This window comes from Osmerus mordax, chromosome 24, assembly GCF_038355195.1.
Source record: "Osmerus mordax isolate fOsmMor3 chromosome 24, fOsmMor3.pri, whole genome shotgun sequence".
Lineage (NCBI taxonomy): Eukaryota > Metazoa > Chordata > Actinopteri > Osmeriformes > Osmeridae > Osmerus > Osmerus mordax.
In genome coordinates, this window is record NC_090073.1 from 1,260,537 (window position 1) to 1,281,520 (window position 20,984).

Here is a 20,984-nt window from a genome sequence, read left to right on the forward strand (position 1 = left end):
ACACTTAATAAAGGCAAACAAATCAATAGTTATTGGCCAAAACACATTTTTGCTTCCTGCGGCCACGCCCAGTGATCACATGACACCAAATTGTGTAGACATCCTCAGAAGAGGGTTTCGAGTCATCATACCAAGTTTGGTGTTGATTTCTCAAGGATTTGCTGAGATATGACCTCACTTCCTGTTTGGCGGCTTTTCTGCTGAATTTGATTGGCTGTACCGAACAAACGGTTGTGAGGATTAAAAAAAAATCGATAGATTTTGTGATGCTTGGTCTGAAGATCATCTTTGATAATTTTACAGAAGATTTGACAAAAATTGTAGGAGGAGTAGGCTTTCAAAGGTTTTTGATAAAACCGGAAATGGCGGAAAATCTAAATTACCGGAAATTGACGCCATAGGGTGTGTTGAACTCGTCTTGATCCAGGGAATCCAATGGTACCTCATTTTTGAAAATCGGCCACACGGTTAAAAAGTTGCGTGTGTAAACACAAGTCCAACTTGGTGTTTCCAAGTCCAGCGTTGGTGGCGCTAGAGTGGTCTAATGGGAGACATGAAACTTGGTGTGAATAAAGAAGGGACTGTCCTTAATGAGTGTGCCAAATTTCACAAAAAGTTACCATATGGTTCTAGGGGCTGCCATTGACTCCAATGGTACAAGAATTAAAATAATAATAAAACTAACAATAACAATAGGTTTCCTCCTTACGGAGGAATCCTAATAAGAAAAGGTAGAAACACTCAAGGTGGCTTCGCGGCTTGGCCACCAAAAATGCAAAACAAAAAGGGGAAAGATTCAGAAAGATGAGCTGCAGGACAATGTGAAAATTTAGCAGAAAACCAGTTGCTGAAGTCTGGGTTGAACGAATTTGAAGTTAAAAGGACAACACTGGAATGACGAACTTGCTGGAAAAAAAGGCAGAATTGATTAAATGGCTGAAAAAAAGTTATTAGTCCTAGCAGAAAAAGTTGAAGGTTTAAAGAAGGAGATGGGAGATGAATTCTGTTCATATTCTGAATTATTTTTCAATCCTTATAAAATGAAGTCACCTAAAGATGCTAAATAAGTAGAGAAAAGGGAAAGGTTTGCAGAAATGTAGTTGCTGAAACTCTTTTCATAGCTGGAAAGTACTTGTGGAAGGACAGTGGAACAGTGAAGAGCCTTGGCCAATCGGATTGGTTCCTTGTTTCTTGTAACGTAGCAACCATTGGTCATTGGCAACATTTCTAACCTAGAATCTAGGTTTCAGGTTCAAGGTGGAGGAGAAACTAATCATGTGTGCCTGCACAGCACACCCAGTCCTGTTCAGACACTGAATTTAAAGATGACATAAAAATAATAATCCATGGTGCAAGGTTGCCGATGTTGCCGTTTTCCCTGGTGAGTGTGTTATACTTTTAAACTAGAGAGGGTACAATTTCTGGGGAAATTGTAGGGTGTGCTTGCTTGCGTCGGTTGCACAGGGGTCTGTTTTTGAATGACATTTTTACAACTGATTTCTGTATATTTTATATGAAAATGCATACTTATTATTTATAAAGATTAAATAGATTTAAAAGCATATTTTTTTTGCTGCTCATTTACAACTGAAAATACGAGTGAAGTGTAGAATGAAATAGATGTCTTCTCATTTCCCCTGCAAGAGGCAGCCTCATCGTTGAATCAAAACGAATACATTTGGCAGACCGGTGTAAAAATGGACCTAATCTCTATGACTTAAACGTCATTTTAAGTTTTTCCCTTCTCGTGATATTTTCAGGCATGTAGCCTACTCATTGCATTCATTCATTAATAAAGAACCCCCTTTGAAGATTATTCTACGACGTTACCCGGCAGTAGAAGATGGAATCGCGATTCAGACAGTCCCATCTGCTAACTGAAAATATGCCCCCCAAAACGTAAATAAGCTTGACATTTATTTAGTGGAAAATCGCTCATTCATAAAAAGCTCACTGGTAGCGATCATTGTCAGTAACAACGCAAAATGCGATATAGCCCTGTGTGGAGAAGCTGCCCCGGTAAATTGTACTACTACGGTACAGTACTAGTAGACTACTGTTGTGTTCGTCTTGGTAGCGATTGCGTTGGTTGAATTGGATTTAATGTTCCGTTGTACGGTTTAGGCTGAAATTAATTATTTTCATGAACAGATTGACAACGTTTAGGCTGTGGCAATGAAGTTCAGGTTAGTAGTTAGACTTTTGATTTAAGTAAGGGGAGTGCCGAACATGTTCTGTTGCCGTTTGACTTCCTACAGCTGTGTAATTGGGTGTGCTTTGCCTTCGGCAAGGGCACAACCTTTGTTCTCTCACATATATATTATTATTTTTATTATTTTTTTTATTTCTTTTTGCCCCCCTAAAACTCAGTCATTATTTGGCCTACATAGACAACCTAGGTGTCAAAAGTTTCGTCTTGGTAGCGATTGAGTTGCTTGTATTTTTATTTACACTCCGTTGCACAGTTTAGGAGGTTACAACGTTTTTGTGGCAAAAAGTGTCTTCTGTCGGCGAAGGGTAGCAGTGCTAGTCTACGTCACTACGTCAGCACACGTTAGCAACGACGCATGGATACAACGTGATAGAGACGTTCTAGCACGCAAATTGGAGCTTGGATTATGAGTGAAAAATGCCAACCCCCAAAATTACCAACCATTGGGTTTTGTTGAGAAAGCAATTTCGAGTGGAACTGCAATCTAGGATTTTTTATTTAGGTCGTGAAAGTCTTTGTAATTTGAGCGAGTGCGGTTCGCCCGTGAGACTGCTCAGGCGGCAGCCATGCAATCGTCATCGTAGTTTAGTATTTTCGTAATTTTATAGTTCGGTCAATTCTACACCAAAAAACAGAAGGAGGGCAATGTTATGACGATATGACTATTGTGAAGACAGCCAGATGGTGAGATTTTAATGTAGGTTGCTGTAAAAACTTTGATTGGTTTGCTACGTGAGAGCCCCGTCAGCCTCCGTTGACGATTGCGTCAGCTGTTGTCGATCTCTGATGAGTATTTTCTTAATTTCGTACCAGGGTCAATTCTACATAAAAAAATCAGAAGGAGGGCAGTGTTTTAAAGATAAGACGATTGCGAAGATAGCCAGCGGGTCAGCATATTTTTGTGATTTGTGTAAAACTTGGAATTTGAGTGACACCGCGGCTTGTTTTGACGTTAGCCTCAGTCAGACTCGGCTCGCCCACTGGCAGTGTGTAGTAGTACTGTCTTCAATGCCACAGCTAAACTCTATGTCAAAAGAAACTTTCTCATTACCGGCGCATTCAAACAATCAGTGAACTGTGGAGCAACAGCAGCTAGCTTGCCTCTAGCAAACTTATTTTGAAGTAGCCATTTCCCCCTACATTCATGTCAAACTTATTTACGTTTTGGGGGGCCGGCATATTTTCAGTAAGCAGACGGTACAGTACTGTACAGTCGCGATTCCATACTGCCAGTGACAACGTTGTTACAGTAGCTTGTTTCAAAGGGGGTTCGCAGCTGTTTCAAAGGGTGTTCTTAATGAAATATGCAATATGAGTAGGCTAAATGCTTGAAAATATCACTACAAGAGAAAAACTTGCAACACCTGCAACCGACGCAAGCAAGCACACCCTACAATTTCCCCAGAAATTGTACCCTCTCTAGTGTTTTTGTTGTCGTTTGTCTCACGTAGGCTACAGCGTTTAAGTGAGCAACACTGGTTTGAAACCACAGGTAATGGTAATTTCACCCACAAATCGTTTACTTGTAATGTAATGTAATAATAAATCCTACAACGAAAATGTATTTGTGAGGAATGTTTATTTTAAAGATTGAAAACAGATGCATCATAGACCACTGTAGTATGTGTTGCCCGGGCAACAGAGGCTAATGTCATGATGCTAATGCTTCAGTGAAATAGTAGACTACCGTTTCCAAAAGTAGATGTGGGCCTACTTCCTTAATAATATCAGCTAATATTGTACATTACATTTCATAATTGTGTTTCACATCACAAAGTAAAATGAGTAAATAGTTATCACCCTGGCCTCTTTGCTTGTGGCGTTCCTGCAGCTGCCTTGCAGTAAAGCTATAGTTAGCCTAGCTATCCCCCAAGTTAACAGATGTGAAACGAATGTTCTGCTACAGGTAGTCACGCGTGTATTCGTGACGTAGTGACGTCAGTAACGTCAGTGACTGTGGCTAGCAAATTAGCCACCGTTAGCTTCACTTTTCACCACAAAAACGCAATTTCTACTTAAACCATGCAACGGAACGTAAATAAAAATACAACCAACGCAATCGCTACCAAGACGAACCTTTTGACACCGCCGTTGTGTATGTAGTCCAAATATTGACTGATCCTTAGGGGGGCGAAAATAAATAATAATAAATAAATATATATGTGAGAGAACAAAGGTTGTGCTCTCGCCGAAGGCTTGAGCACACCCAATTAAATCTCGTCACATTACGTGACTTTGTTGTGCAACTGCAAAAGCTACTCGAACTCAGATTAAAATGCTGCTGCAAAAAAAGCTGAACTACAGTATTGTGGGTATTAAATAAGATCATGCTATCTAACCAGCGGATCATTTCTTGCAAGTGTGTCAAAGTGGTATTTGTACAGACTGTATTAACACCGTAGGCGTGAATAATGCATGCATCGTCATCGTCGTCCATCTGACTTTAGCCGAAGCGAAACTAGAGAGGATGCAATGGGAGATTTCCTACAGTAAGCTAGATACTGCTTCAAATTGAAAACGGAGACGATCTTTTGATTTAAAGACAAGTTCCTTAACCTCTGTTGTCAATATCGCCAATAAAAAGTAAATACTCTTCAGTCACGAAGCATTTGTTTGTAGGTAACGAACGATAGTTATTGCAGGAAGAACGTAGCTAGCTACTGTACAGTATGACCTGGTTTCGCCGTTCTGTGGCAGCTATGATGACAGTCGTAGTGTCACTAGAATAGCCATAACTTTAAAACAAAAGATAATATTTAAAATCTGTCTGCTGTTCTACATTGCCCACACAATTATGTATGTATATATATATATATATTAGGGCTGTCAAAATTTCTCAAAAATGACGTTAGAATATTCCTTTAAAAAAAACACATATATTCGAATATATTCGAATTTCTGGTTGCACATTAGGCACGTCAATAATTGGACAAATTAATACAACGAGATACAACTACTTGTATACTTTAGGTAAGCCTAAGTTTAAACATATTTAACAACATATAACCTACACAAAAAGTAAATTAACTAATGGCCAAGACCGCAGACCTTGGCCGCTCGCTCGCACACACGCACTCTTTCTTTCTCTCTCTCTCCCGCACCGTCGCGCTCTCTGCGCATAGCGGTGTAAAATTAACGACAACAATAAACAAATGTTGAGTTCTGATCAAGAGTTTTGTGCAAGCAATTTAAGGTCGCGATTCTTGTCCCAAATATGGCAGGCTTCATTCCAGTGATTGAAACAAATATTATTAACATTAATTGAAGTTTTACAGTATAGAACCAACATTGAACCCCCCCGAGCTAGCTGTGCTGTGGTAAACATGGAGATGTAGCCTCAAGTTGCTAGTTGTTGAATGGTAAGCTAACTCTAGCTTACATAGTTTACACACTACTTTAGCTGTAGGCTCAACAAGTTTACCATCAACTGACCAAAATCCGAAATATTTCCAGACATCACTCTTTAGATTTTTTGGGGTTACAATCACTTTCTCTGCTGCGGTCAAGCTGGGTTCTGCACATTCTGCCATATTCCACGCGAGTCAACCGTCAGCAGGGACGCTGAGGCAGTTGTGTTTTATTTTTATTTTTGTAACTTTTTTTTTACATTCGAATATTAATTTTCACATTCGAATTTCTGTTTTAACCACTATTCGAATATATATTCGAATATAGAATATTCGTTGACAGCCCTAATATATATATGTATCAACTCTAACATGGCCTGTATCTTGTATTGAAAGTGATTGAAAATTAGCTCGTCTAATGTATGGTGGACTGAGAAAACATATTAGTCAAAGCGGAGTGAGCGGATTCCTACTGTGTTAGATTTACTGCTTCAAATTGAAAACAGAGAATATATTTAGAGTAAAGACAAGTTACTTAACATCTGTGTTCAATATCGTCAATTAAAAGTAAAAACTTTCCAGTTACGAAGCGTTTGTTCGTAGGATTAACGCCAGCTGCAGCAAACACTTAACGTTACGCGACCCCGGTTTGGCTGTTTATGACAGTCTTGAGCCTCGATTTTTGCAGATTTCTGTGAAACTTGCAAAAATAAAAACGATCTAGCTAGATTATGTACACTTTAAGCTCAATGTACATACCTTGTTTGGCCAATTTGGTCGATTGTGGAGAAAAAGTGAAACCGTTTTTAGTTATGGAGCCATCGCGCTAGCTCGATTATAAGAGAGAATAACAGAAATGTAGCTAGAATCCACACCTCAAACAAGTTAACTTAGATGCAAAACTGTACGTCCAATCCAAAAAATAAGGATATTTTCCGAGACCCAAGAAAACCGAAACCAGAGATATCCTTTATATGTCTGTGTGGTCAGAAATATGACTCTATCGGCAGTTTCAAAATCTTGTTCCTTCGGCTTTCTCTGACGAATTTTAGTAGTTATTTTAAGGTATTTGTTTCTGTAAGTTAAACTATATGAAAGTTAGAGGAATTTGTTTGACAATTTAGTTGAATATAAGAAAAAGAGCAGGCAGCTTGCTGCTCATTCATAAAAATCAAGAAGGAGCAAACATTTTAATGTATTCAAACTGTCATAATTCAAAACTGGCTGAATATTTGAAAATGCTAAATCATTTGGGAATAGCTGAATGTCTTGTGAACATTTTAAAGGTTGAATGGTGTCTCTAGCTGAAAGTATGCTGAAGTAGTTACGTTTGAAAGAGGAGGAAGCTTTTTAATGATTTGAAAGGATTTACCATTACTTTTAATGGGAGAATAATTTGCACAAAAACCTTATTATTTTGAAAAGTATAAAAGTGAGAAATACCAAAAGTCATAGCCAACTCCTGAAGGAGCTGAACGTTTTGATACAAAAATTGAAGGAATCGGTGAAAGTATGCAGGACTAGTTAAAGGCCAAAAAAACAGTCAGAAAAAATGTCAGAACTAAGAAGTTGGAATAATAAAGAGAAACAGGAAAACAATAGTGAGAAATTAACAGCATTCTCACAATAATATATATGTGAGAGAACAAAGGTTGTGCTCTTGCCGAAGTCAAGCACACCCAATAACTAGAGAGGGTACAATTTCTGGGGAAATTGTAGGGTGTGCTTGCTTGCATCGGTTGCAGGTGGGTCCGTCCCCTTAAGTTTTTCTCTTCTAGTGACATTTTTCAAGCATTTAGCCTACTCATATTGCGTAATTCATTAAGAACCTCCTTTGAAACAAACTACTGTAACAACGTTGTCACCGGCAGTATTTCAGATGGAATTGCGATTCAAAGAGTACCATCTGCTAACTGAAAATATGCCCCCAAAAACGTAAATAAGCTTGACATCTATTTAGGGAGAATTGGCTAGTTCAAAAGAGGTTTGCTACGAGCAAGCTAGTTGCGGTGGCTAGCCAAACTTCACTGAGTGAGGGATTGTTTTAAAGCGCCGGAAATTAGAACGTTTCTTTTGACATAAAGTTTAGGCTGTGCCACTGAAGCCAGCGACGCACCACACAAGTTTGAGTTTAAATACATTATTTAATGTTACATTACTTACTGTACATTCAAGTTTTGATTTGCTTATAAAACTTATAAAACTAAAACTAAATGTAAAAATTAAACTCTGCAGTTGGGTGTGAATAACGTTGCTGTTTATAATGTGTGTGTTTGTGTTTTCTTTGTAATTACGTATTGATCATCTATGCCAGGGGTGGGGAATCTTTTTTATGCCAAGGGCCATTTAGATATTTATAAAATCATTCGGGGGCCGTACAGAATTATCAACTTAAAAATGTGCCTGCTATATTTGGTCAAACATGTAATTAACTCACCCCTAATGTGATGGCTGGAACTGCTTCTCTGGTGAGGTTTGTGATATAAGCTGTCACGGATGCAGCCTGCTTTGACTAGGGGTGCATCGAACATTTCTTGGGGGGTATCATGATTACGGAAAGGGATCGTATTATTTTTTATATTGCTACCATTTTTGAGACTGCTTATGGATCTGAGTGTTAATCAGGCGCGGAGCTATAAGTTGTAAACATTCGGGGCTTAGCCCAAACCAACAACGTGGCTACATTGGTACGCAACGCTGCGAGCCTCCACGGTCCTCTTCCACATATTCAAATCAAATCCAATTTATTTGTATAGCCCTTTTTACATGCAAGCATGTAACAGAGGGCTTCACATACGCCCATAGAACTTCCCCTCAACCAACCTAAACCCTCAAGGAAGACAAGGAAAAACTCCCAGAAAAACTCTCAACAGGAGAAAAAATGGAAGAAACCTTGGGAGGAGCAATTCAGAGAGGGATCCCCTCCTCCAGAGACGGTTGGTGAGAGAGAGGAGCAGAACACAGGCTAAACATAGTCATACAGTGTCGATGGGTTTTGAAACACCAAAATCCATTGTTCAACTTTATAGATGTAGGACAGGACCGGGAGACTCGCGACCAGGTCCAGCGTTGGCCGACCGATGACCAGGCAGGTGCTGACAACTCAAACCCCCCACACCACAAGGGATGTGTGTGTGGGGGGGACAGAGAGAGGAGAGCAGGGATTAGAGAATGCCAGGAGCAGCTAACAGTTACAGTCATAAAAGAATGAGATCCCCATCGGTCAAGTTTGGACTGGTGCAGCAATTTAACAGAGCAAAAAAGGGGTATTTGATGCAGCCCCACACACCAAGACAGCGACAGCCCCCCTCGGTTGGAACATGAAATCTGTTCCAGGGGAAGAGAACTCTAAAATAAGTTATACGTATAGAATAAGGATGGAAACAACCCGTCCCCCGTTGCCTCCAACTAGTAACATACTTACCTTTAACAGTCGTAGAATTGACTAAACAATAACGTTTTTAACCTAATTTTAAATGTCGAAACAGTATCAGACTCCTTAATTGAGACAGGTAATTTGTTCCAGAGAAGAGGTGCTCTATATGAGAACGCCCTACCTCCAGCTCTCAACCTAGAAACACTTTTTGCCATAGCATGTGGAAATTCTCCAGACTTTATAGACATATATAGCTGAGGATCATCTGCATAACAGTGAACATTTACCCCAGAGCTTCTAACTATGTTTCCTAAAGGCAGCATATAGAGTGAAAATAACAGAGGGCCTAGAACTGAACCCTGTGGTACTCCGTATTTTACAGTGGAGCTCCTGGATGAGCAGCCATCATAGTGGACATATTGTGATCTATCAGATAGATACGATCTAAACCACTGAAGTGACGTACCAGAAATCCCAACATAGTTCTCCATACGTTCCAAGAGAATCTCATGATCCACCGTGTCAAAAGCAGCACTTAGGTCTAGAAGAACCAGGACAGAGATAGAACCCGCGTCAGAGGCTAACAGTAGATCATTGACTACCTTGGCTAATGCAGTTTCAGTGCTGTGGTGGAGACGAAATCCAGATTGGAGAGGTTCATAAAGCTGATTTGAGGAGAGGTGCTCAGTGAGCTGTTGTGCCACAGCCTTTTCTAAAATTTTGCAGAGAAATGGAAAATTTGAAATTGGCCTGTAGTTGCTAAGACAACCTGGATCCAGGTTTGTTTTTTTAAGAAGGGGCTTAATAATAGCTTGTTTGAAATCGTTGGGGACTTGGCCAATTACAATAGATTCATTAATAATACTAAGCATGGGTGGTCCAATAATAGGGAGAAGTTCCCTACAGAGTTTGGCAGGGAGGGGATCGAGAAGGCAGCTAGTGGGTTTCGAGGAGTCTATCAGCTCGATGAACGCTTCCATAGAAATAGGGTTAAAGTGAGTGAGAGCCGCAACATGCAGCATGCTTGGTGTAGGGGAAAGTTCAGTGTTGATGGCCACTCCTCCAGGACTAGTCTGTAGTTTGTCCCTTATTGCATAGATTGTTTGGTCAAAGAAATCTAAGAAATCATTGGGAGAGAGATCTGAACTAACATAACTTACTTTACTTATTGAGTTTTGCAACAGTATCAAATAGGAACTTAGTGTTGTGTTTGTTCTTACTAATCAACCTAGAGAAATATTCTGATCTGGACCTGATGAGGACTTGCTTGTACTCCATTAGGCTGTCCTTCCAGGCCAGGCGGAAAACCTCCAATTTAGTGGTATGCCACTTATGTTCTAGTTTTCTAGTGGACTTCTTGAGAGTGCGGGTTTCCTCTGAATACCATGGAGCCAGTTTCTTGTCCTTTCTTTTCCTTTGTTTGAGAGGGGCAACAGAGTCTAGGGATAGATGAAGAACCAAATTCAGATCCCTCGTTTTAGTATTTAATGATTTATTTGGGACGTCAAGTGCTTCTAGTGCAGCGGGTAGAATATTAGCCAGTTCCAGAGCTGTGTTTGGGGTTATGCAGTGGCTAGTAGAAATATTCTGAGTGCCTCCAAGGCTCTGGCAGAGGTCCATTTTGAAGGTGACCAGGCAATGGTCTGATAATATAGGATTGTGGGGGTGGACAATGACGTCACTAATCCTGATTCCCCGCGTGAGAACTAAATCCAATGTATGCGAATGAAGATGGGTAGGTTTGGAAACCACCTGAGTGAGACCTGTGGAATACATTAGAGCAGTAAAGGCCTTACTTAAAGGATCTTTTGGGTCATCCACATGAATGTTAAAATCACCCATAATTAAGATGTTATCAGTATATGTCACAAGATCAGCACTAAAATCTGCAAATTCCTCCACGAAGAGGGAATACGGGCCGGGGGGCCGGTATAGAGAAACTATACAAAATTAGGGAGGGGGGGCAGGAGTAGTAGCATTATTCCTTTTTAAAGTAGTTGGTGGTTTCATGCAAATTATTTCAAATGATTTAAAGGTATTTACAGATTTTAGGCTGAGGTTGAAGCTAGCTTTATATATCATATCAACACCACCACCTTTCTTTGATACACGAGGGATGTGTGAGTACGCAAAATCCGGAGGCGATGCTTCATTCAGGGGGGAATATTCATCAGGTTTTAACCAGGTTTCGGTGAGTCCAATCAAGTCCAGGCTGCATTCAGACATTAGATCATTAATCAAAACGGCCTTTGTGGATAGAGATCTGATGTTTAGGAGCCCAACATTACAGTATAGGTTTTTGGCAGCTTTAGATGTAGATGATTCTTCTGAGAAGGTGGCACTGTCATCAGAAAACTTAGTAGGAAGAGCAACGGGGGAGCAAGGCTGAATACATATTAAATTGGTATAATTCCTAATACTTGAAGGCCGAAATTTAGAGAAAGGGCGGGGGACCGACACCGTCTCAATGGGAAAAACGACATCAGCAACCACACTGGCTACACTACAAGCTAGGCTATCGGGCCCCCAACAGCTCACAACATACCTATCAGACTCTCTAAGAGAGCTTGTTCTAGTGAGTGTCAGGCCTGCTCTAAAATAGCTTCAATATTCCTAGACAATAGAAAAGCACCTCTTCTCCTCTCCATGGAGCCCGTCACTTTTCAACAAGCCAGGTTTGGCCCAGAAACGAGACCAGTTATCTACAAATCCTAAACCCTGTTCTGAACAGAAGCGAGCCAACCAGCGGTTAAGAGAGACAAGTCTGCTGTAGATCTCGTCAGTCCCCCTAACAGGTAGTGGACCAGAGACTATTACTCGATGCCGACACATCTTTTGGGCAAGGTCACATGCCCAAGCTATATTAACCTTCGTGACCTCTGACTGCCTTAGCCTAACATCATTGGTGCCGACATGAATGACAATATTCTCATACCTATCATCAGTGCGTGCGCCATGTGCCTTAACTTGGGCCTTTGCCTTAGCCCTAGTGCTAGCCAGCACCCTAAGATTAGCTTCTATGTCGGTAGCTCTGGCCCCAGGTACACAGTAAACTGTCGCTGGTTGCTCCAATCTAATGTTACGAGTGATGGAGTCACCAATCACTAACGTCTGAGGAGTCCCACTCCCACCATGCTGCAAAGGTGAAACCGGTGGGGCTAATCTTGAGTCCTCCCTAGCGCTAGGACTCCCTGCCAGTGATGTTGCGCCAGTCGCATCTAAAGTTACTAGCATACGTTCTTCCTCAAGCGACTGGACGCGACTCTCTAACAGAGAGATATTAAAATAGTGCTGCTGCCAACGCATAATGCACCTAATAATATGGTTCCTGCAGTGCCATGGCGGGCCGGACGTTCCCCACCCCTGATCTATGCAGTGTTTGTGTGTGTGTGTATGTGTCCCTTTAGGTTTATGGTGTGATACCTTGTACTTGTGAACTTAACATTAGTTGACTGTGTGTGTGTGTGTGTCAGGGAGTTCCTGGGCCAGGGGTGGATGAAGGTGGACAAGACAGAGAGAACACCCTACATCATGAAGACCAGTCAGCACTTCAATGATGTGAGTTCCTATCCGTCTATCAGTAGGTCCTGTCTGTCGGTACGTCCTGTCTGTCGGTCAGTGGGTCCTGTCTGTCTGTTTGTTAGTAGGTGCCTCTGTACCAGCTCCACTGTTATTACCTAACTGGATATCTCTCTACCTTGACAAACTTTGTTTATATTGCCAAAGCATCAGTAGACATGAACAAGAAAACAAACTGAACAGTCTTGATCTTCATTTTTCTTTTCCTTTCCATCAATCTCTCTCTTCACTGGTCTCTCTCTCCTCTCTGGTTTTTCTCTTTCCTCGGCTTTCCCCCACCCAGATGAGTAACCTGGTGGCGTCTCAGATCATGACCCACACAGATGTGGGCTCCCGAGCCAGCTCCATAGAGAAGTGGGTGGCCGTGGCCGACATCTGCCGCTGCCTCAACAACTACAATGGTGTCCTGGAGATCACATCTGCCCTCAACCGCAGCGCTATCTACAGGTTGAAGAAGACATGGGCCAAAGTCAGCAAGCAGGTGCACACCGGATCTACTCAGTATTCAAGTGAAGAACTAGAGAGGGTACAATTTCTGGGGAAATTATGGGTTGTGCTCCTGTATTTTTGTACGCCCTTCGACTGGTTAGCTCCTGCGATTCCCACACAGCAGAAGTCTAGTTGTCTAGCAGATTAAGATATTAAGTAGGTACCTAGCGAAAGGTAGCCTCAACTTTCCTAGATTTTTAGCTAGGGTACTAATGCTGAGGGCTCGCTGATAGAACATCTTATCTATGCGTCATTGCTAACGTCTGATGACGTTGTGACGTTAGGCTAGCACTGAGTTCCCTTGTGCCACACAAGGCACTTTTTGCCACAAAAACATTGTAAGCTCCTAAACCGTGCAACGGAACGTAAATAAAAATATAGCTGCAAGCAGCAATGAGGGGGCCAAGCAGGTTAAATGATGAAAAAACATTTTAGACATCTACGGAAATGGTTTCGAAAAAAACTTTTGATAACATTTGTGAGGGTTGGTCTGAAGACGGCCAGTGCAAAATCTGTGTTTAGTGCAGCGCCCCTAGAGGTCAAATTCACAAACCTTTTTGGACATCTTTAGAACAGGGTCCATAGACCAAGGATGCTGCAAAGATCTGCTTACCTTGCTTCCTTTTTGGAGGCTTCTTTGCCGACGTACAAACGGTTTTGAAAATCTAAAAACCATGTGATAACTTTTGTAAAGCTTGGACTTTTATTCATGAATTTAAATTGGCGGTCGCAACAATTCGGCTGGTATCGCAAGTTGACATGTTTCACCAATGGGATCTCCCAATATGTCACCAGAAAAAGTAATCACTTAATTAAAGGTCCCAAGACATGCTGTTTTTGGATACTTTTATATAAGCCTTAGTGGTCCCCTAGTACTGTATCTGAAGTCTCTTTCCCAAAATTCAGCCTTGGTGCAGAATAACAGCCACTACAAGCAGTCCCACAATGAGCTTTCCTTAGGACGTGCCATTTCTGTGTCTGTATGAGGAGGAGAGAGGCGGGGCGAACTGCCATGCTTCGGTTGTTTGCAAGCCATAATGTCTCTTGAGGAAAAACCTCTTAGCTCCTTTTCTCATTGGCGGGCCAAATTATCTGGGCAGGCAAAGCAGAGAAAGGGGAGGTAACCTTTCCCCTTATGACAACATAAGGGGAAAATTCCAGATCGGACCTTTTTGTCGCTCGGGATAAGAGTGTCTGCTAAATGACTAAATTTGAGCTTTCATTTTCTCAAAGGCGGAGAAGAATACCCATAGCTTGGTTTACACTTATCAAAATGTCTGGCCACTGGGGGATCAAAGGCAGGCTAGGGGAACTCATATTAATGTTAAATAACCTCATAAAGTGACATTTTCAAGCCATGGGACCTTTAAGGCAAACAAATCAACAGTTATTGGCTGAAACAGATTTTTGCTTATTGCAGCGCCCCTTAGAGGTTAAATGATTTGACCTTTTTGTGGACCTCTTTAGAACACGGTTCTGAAACAGATATGACACAACTTTCTGTTTGGCGGCTCTGCTGCCATTTTCGATTGGCTGTAAATAAACGTTTTCGAAAATCTAAGATCATTTTGATAGAGCGAGGTGAGGTTTGATAGTGTAAACAGATAACCAGTGACATGACAGGCTTGCTGGCTTTGGCTGGATTCTAACCTCTTACGTTGCCCTTGCCAGGACACCAACTTAGTGAGCTATTCTCAGTGCTGGAAAATAACGTGTTCAGTTACTGTGGAAAATTATAAGCAGTTTTTCCTGTGGCAAGCGGTTGTCATATTTGGCCCAAGTTTAAACAGTTACACATTACACATTCTTAAAATGAAAAAGCATTTCTGCAAATGCATTTTAATTTTCAAATTTTACATTTCAAATTGAATTTTGGTATCTATTTGCTGGGGCATATTTTTTTTATTAAATCTCAAATGTCTATTTCATTTTAATTAAGTGAAAGATTGAGCACTCTTGAAGAAGAAAATTAAAATGCAAATAGGATGATTGATTACTAATTTCATTTATGAGTCAAATAATGCAGCCACATTCTTAAAATGAAAAAGCATTTCTGCAAATGCATTTTAATTTTGGTCACGATTTGCTTCCATAATTAAGAACCCCCTTTGAAGCTTATTCTAACAACGGCGTTACCGGCAATAGCTATCTTAGATGGAATCGCGATTCAAACAGTACCATCTTCTAACTGAAAATATGCCCACAAAAACGTAAATAAGATTTATTTAGGGGAAAATCGCTCATTTATAAAAAAGCTCACTGGTAGCGATCATTGTCAGTAACAACGCAAAATGCGATATAGCCCTGTGTGGAGAAGCTGCCCCGGTAAATTGTACTACTACAGTACAGTACTAGACTACTGCTGTGTTCGTCTTGGTAGTGATTGCGTTGGTTAAATTCGATTTAACGTTCCGTTGTACGGTTTACGCCTGGGACACACTGGCTGCGAAGTGCCTGGACGCGCCGCGCAGCGCCACGATCGGCTACGACTGAGCAAAAGCTGTTCACACCAGACGCACATTTCTCCGTGCCGGTGTTACGTCCCAACTGGTTACCAATTTAACTGGTTCCCCAGCTGTGCGTGCACCTATCAGTCTGCCTCTATCACCAGATTCGTCACAAATTCACAAACATATTACTGGCAATTTTCAAGTCGGATCTCATATATGCTGCGGCAAATATGAAAGTAGGCCTATAGGCTATGTGCGCACTACATTAGGCTACCATTCTCGACAAAATAAATGGAGACAAAATAAAACATTTGCAGGCTCGCATGAAGTGGGATTCGATCGCACTAGAGCAAAAATATGTGTGCACCATAGTCCATTGATTTACACCGCAAGCTATACCAGCTCACACATTTTAGCTAAATCGTTACGTATTTGTTAACTACGTTGGCCTTCAGGTAACACTTTGATTTGGCTTCTTCTGAATCAACTGGTTCCCATAGACACTACCCGAATGTAGGCTTCTCATCACGTATTTGGAGTTCCATTTATTATGGCGTGAATGGCTGTAATGTAGTGCTCACTACATTTGTTCAGAATATACAATTATGAAATGAATTGATTTCAAAAGATATAGCGAAGAAACACTCAGCCATAGGCTACACGAAATCGCATAGGAATTGAATGGTTCCATGTTGTGTTAAGCGTATTTTGATCGTATTGTCTGGGTTAGCAGCGACGTTCTTAGTATGAATTTTTATTATGTGGTGTCAGAAGGAGCTGTGATGTCGTGGAAAATACGGCTATTGCCTCCAAAACAACCCCAAATACGTGCATAGTAGCCTACATTCGGGTAGTGTCTACGGGAACCAGTTGATTCAGAAGAAGCCAAATCAAAGTTTTACCTGAAGGCCAACGTAGTTAACAAATACGCAACGATTTAGCTAAAATGTGTGAGCTGGTATAGCTCGCGGTGTAAATCAACGGACTATGGTGCGCATGTATTCTTGCTCTAGTGCGATCGAATCCCACTTCATGCTAGCCTGCAAATGTTTTATTTTGTCGCGAATGGTAGCCTAATGTAGTGCGCACGTAGGCTATAGGCCATTTGCCGCAGCAAATATGAGATCTGACGTGACAATTGCCAGTAATATGTTTGTGAATTTGTGACGAATCTGGTGATAGAGGCAGACTGATAGTTGCACGCACAGCTGGGGAACCAGTTAAATTGGGAACCAGTTGGGACGTAACACCGGTCACCAAGCCTTTCAGCTACTCTGAGCTTTCCTTTATGCTGACATGGTACATAAACATGGCATTAGCTATATCCCAGCATTGATTCTTATCTACGTTGTCTTTGTAAAATTGTTGCTGGGGGTCATACAACAACTCCCTGTGTGTTTCAACTTCGAGAATTCATTTGATGCTGATTTTAGAAATCGACTTGTGGGTTCTCTCTCGGTAGGCTATGTCTGCATGCGTGTGTGTTGTGTGCAACGCGTGACAACTCATTTCTCTCAAACAAACAAAACATCTACGGGCATGCTACCTCAACGGATCAATCCGTTGATTTTCATTCGTTTTCATCAGGGTAACCACATGTAAAGGACGTTCGTTACCAACATTGTGTAATTATAGACTAATTATTTATTTGTAAACATTCGGGATGCACGCGCAATGTGGCTGCAGAAAACCGGGAAAGGATAGCCTTTATAATGGCTAGAGAAGTACACGGATTATACAAATAGTTTTATTTAAAAAGACCAAAAAGCTCGAGGAGGACAGCCTGAGAAAAAGCGATTCCCCATTGATCTGTCACATCAGAATTTTGATTTGGGTTACGAAAGTCTTGAAATTTGAGTGAGAATGTTGCCCGGTAGACCGCATAGTCTTATGCGGCAACCATGTCTTCACGTCATGTCACAAAGTTCATAATTCTACAGTTTTACAGTCAATTCTACACCTAAAAAGTCGAGCAGGGCAGCTTTAAAGAGATATGGGAATTCTGCTTTTAGCCAGCTGGTCCCATTATTTTTGTGATTTGTGTAAAACTGGCAATCTGAGTGAGACTGCGTCCCCGTTACACTGTTTTGACGTCGTTAGCCTCAGTCAGACTCGGGTCGCTCACTGGCAGTGTGCACAATGTTGTATTTCACTCCATTCTACACTTTAAACGTCAGGGAGGACTGCCTTTTGTAGATACGAGCCTGCTGAAAATAGCAAGCATCTCGGATTTCTTTAACCGAGCCTGTTTCATTCGTCATTTGCCTAAGAAAGAGACCTCCGTTAGCCAGGCTAGTTTTGCCCTATCACTTGGTCAGGCTATTTAAAGGTATCGGGGGTCAAGTAACTTTTTTGCATGGACAAATGAACCTTAAATGTACTTGTCCAAAGGAAAAGTGCCTCAAAAAGTTACTGTCAAGCTCTGAAATCCAGTGGCAGGAGATATATGATGACCTGATCGACACTCCAAGTGTATTATACCTGGGAGAAGTTCGTCTTTTGCAGCCGACATGCGCAGTTGAGCATGCTTGACAGTTGTGTCAAGCACAACTGTCAAGGGTGATAATTGGTCTATAAAGTCTACAACTTTACAAATGTTCACCGTAGTCTACAATTAATGGAGTAAAATCTTAATAACATGTTTTTTTATTCAAATATATCAACTAATATGGTGTATTTAATCATCCTGCAGCCGATTTCGCAAGCGTCTCGTGAAAAAATTCGACCAGCTCCCGAAACGATCGCAGGCGATTGCGACGCTTCGCAGCCAGTGTGGTCGGTCCCATTTGATAACAGGCGCGTCGCAGCAGATCGCAGGCAGTGTGTCCCAGGCGTTAGGCTGAAATTCATTATTTTCATGAACAGATTGACAAAGTTTAGGCTGTGGCAATGAAGTTCAGGTTAGTAGTCAGATAGTTTCACCTATTGAAATACTTTTGATTTAAGTAAAGGGAGTGCCAAACATGTTCTGTTCTGTCGCAGCTGTGGATATGTTTTTGTTAGCTACTATGTCTCGCGTAGGCTACAGCGTTGCAGTGAGCTACACTGGTTTGAAACCACAGGTACACTGAGACAGCCCAACGGTTAAAAGAAAATGCTTCACTTTGTTTTTGTATGCGTTAAATTTGTCGCAATACGACGGTGGGTCACAATGACTGATGGGTCAGAATGACTCGAAGATAACACTAGGGTTAATAATATCAGCTTATATTGTACATTACACTTCACAATCGTGTTTCATCACAAAGTAAAATGAGTAAATAGTTATCACCCTGGCCTCTTTGCTTGTGGCGTTTCTGCAGCTGCCTTGCAGTAAAGCTATAGTTAGCCTAGCTATCTCCCAGAAGTTAACGAGCTGCTAAAGTTTGCTAAACTAATTTTCGGCTAGAGGAACGTCAGTGACTGTGGCTAGCAAGTTAGCCACCGTTAGCTTCACTTTTCGCCACAAAAACGTAATTTCAACTTAAACCGTGCAACGGAACATAAATAAAAATACAAGCAACTCAATCGCTACCAAGACTAAACTTTGGACACCAACGTTGTCTATGTAGTCCAAATTTTGACGGATCCTTAGGGGGGCAAAAATAAATAATAATAATATATATGTGAGAGAACAATGGTTGTGCTCGCCGAAGGTGTGAGCACACCCAATAATAATAAAACTAACAATAACAATAGGTTTCCTCCTAACGGAGGAATCCTCATAAGAAGAATAGGTAGAAACACTTAACCCTTGTGTTATCTTCGGGTCATTCTGACCCATCAGTCATTGTGACCCACCGTCGTATTGCGACAACTTTACCGCATACAAAAACAAAGTGAAGCATTTTCTTTTAACCGTTGGGCTGTCTCATACCCCCCACATTGCGAAGGTTAAAAGAAAATTATTTTTATTTGTTTTTGTATTGGGTAAAATTGGGTAAACACAACGATGGTTCGTTATGAACCTTTGGGTCATGTGACCCGAAGGCAGCACGAGGGTTAAGGTGGCTTCGCAGCTTCGCTGCTTGGCCACCAATAAAGAAATATATATGAGAGAGAACAATGGTTGTGCTCGCCGAAGGCTTGAGCACACCCAATAACAATTCTATGATTTAGAACAGTGGAAAACTTGGTTAAACAATGGTTATGTGTACAGTTATAGCATTGATGCTTGTTTGTTGGTTGTTTGGTCCTCCAGACTAAGGCCCTGATGGACAAGCTACAGAAGACTATTTCATCTGAGGGGAGGTTCAAAAACCTGAGAGAGACTCTCAAGAAGTGAGACACATCCCACACAACACATCAAACATGACACAAATCACACACATGACAAATGATACATGACACTTGACACACACCACGTCTGACACATGACACCTGACCGATGACACACGAGAACACAATATTGAATGTACTCCCCCAGCTGCAACCCCCCCTGTGTGCCATACCTGGGGATGTATCTGACAGACCTGGCCTTCATTGAGGAGGGGACCCCCAACATCACTGAGGAAGGCCTGGTCAACTTCTCCAAGATGAGGATGGTAACACACACAGACACACGCAGGTCCCATGCACACACACAGGCATGCATATCCATACACGTGACCAGGTAAAGACACACATGCACACAAACACAAAAAAAACTGTGCGCAAACAGAAACACCCTGTATGCACACACACACACAGACAATACCACATATACACAGACACAGGCCCACTAACACTGTAATTACATTTACATTTAGTCATTTAGCAAACACTCTTATCCAGAGCGACTTGCAGTAAGTACAGGGACATTCCCCCGAGGCAAGTAGGGTGAAGTGCCTTGCCCAAGGACACAATGTCATTTGGCATGGCGGGGAATCAAACCGTAATTGATGCACTACTGATACTTGGTGGTGTGTGTGTTCAGATTTCCCACATTATTAGAGAGATACGTCAGTTTCAGCAGACACCCTACAGGATAGAACACCAACCTAAGGTAAGACACATTCATGCACGCTTGCACACATACACACACACACATGCGGTGGCAACCCTGTATTGTATGCATAAAAAACACGCAAATCTCCTTCCTCTTTTCCAGGTTACCCAATATCTCCTGGATAAGACTCTGATCATGGATGAGGACACTCTCTATGATTTGTCCCTCAAGATTGAGCCCCGCCTTACAGCCTGAGAACTGTCTGGACCAATGGAAGCCTGTCAAACCTGCATTTCCCCTGCATGGGCGTTGGCCAATCATATCCAGTGTAATGAAACTAGAGGTGATGGAGGTGATAACTGACTGGCAATCTTTTATAAGAGGGAAGAAGGAAAGAAGAAAAAGCCTGATGGCGAGAGGCATGACAGAGGTCTGCTGAATGAGTGGAGAGAGGGATGAGGGATACCCTTTCTGAAGGCGGGCTCTTGATGTATGTGTGAGCTCATCATTCATCACCCGGAGAAGATATAACGAGTGTGAGCTGCAGTTCCTCTGGTCCCAGAGAAAGAACATTCTACTGTTCTGAGGTTGTCCAGACGGAGAGCGTTCTACTGTTCAGAGGTTC

The 20,984-nt window shown here is 41.6% G+C and overlaps 1 protein-coding gene across 4 annotated transcripts in view; it reads left to right on the top strand.

Annotated features, from left to right (window-relative positions):
- rasgrf2b (Ras protein-specific guanine nucleotide-releasing factor 2b) overlaps positions 1 to 20,614 on the top strand; it is an 83,072-nt gene extending 62,458 nt beyond the window's left edge. For all 4 annotated transcript variants that reach the window (XM_067227568.1, XM_067227569.1, XM_067227570.1 and 1 more), the window contains 6 exons: positions 12,409 to 12,493; positions 12,798 to 12,995; positions 19,634 to 19,713; positions 19,859 to 19,976; positions 20,348 to 20,416; positions 20,522 to 20,614. In XM_067227568.1, coding sequence (XP_067083669.1) covers positions 12,409 to 12,493; positions 12,798 to 12,995; positions 19,634 to 19,713; positions 19,859 to 19,976; positions 20,348 to 20,416; positions 20,522 to 20,614 — 643 coding nt within the window. The remainder of the gene's footprint in view (positions 1 to 12,408; positions 12,494 to 12,797; positions 12,996 to 19,633; positions 19,714 to 19,858; positions 19,977 to 20,347; positions 20,417 to 20,521) is intronic.
- The last annotated feature ends 370 nt before the right edge of the window (positions 20,615 to 20,984 follow it).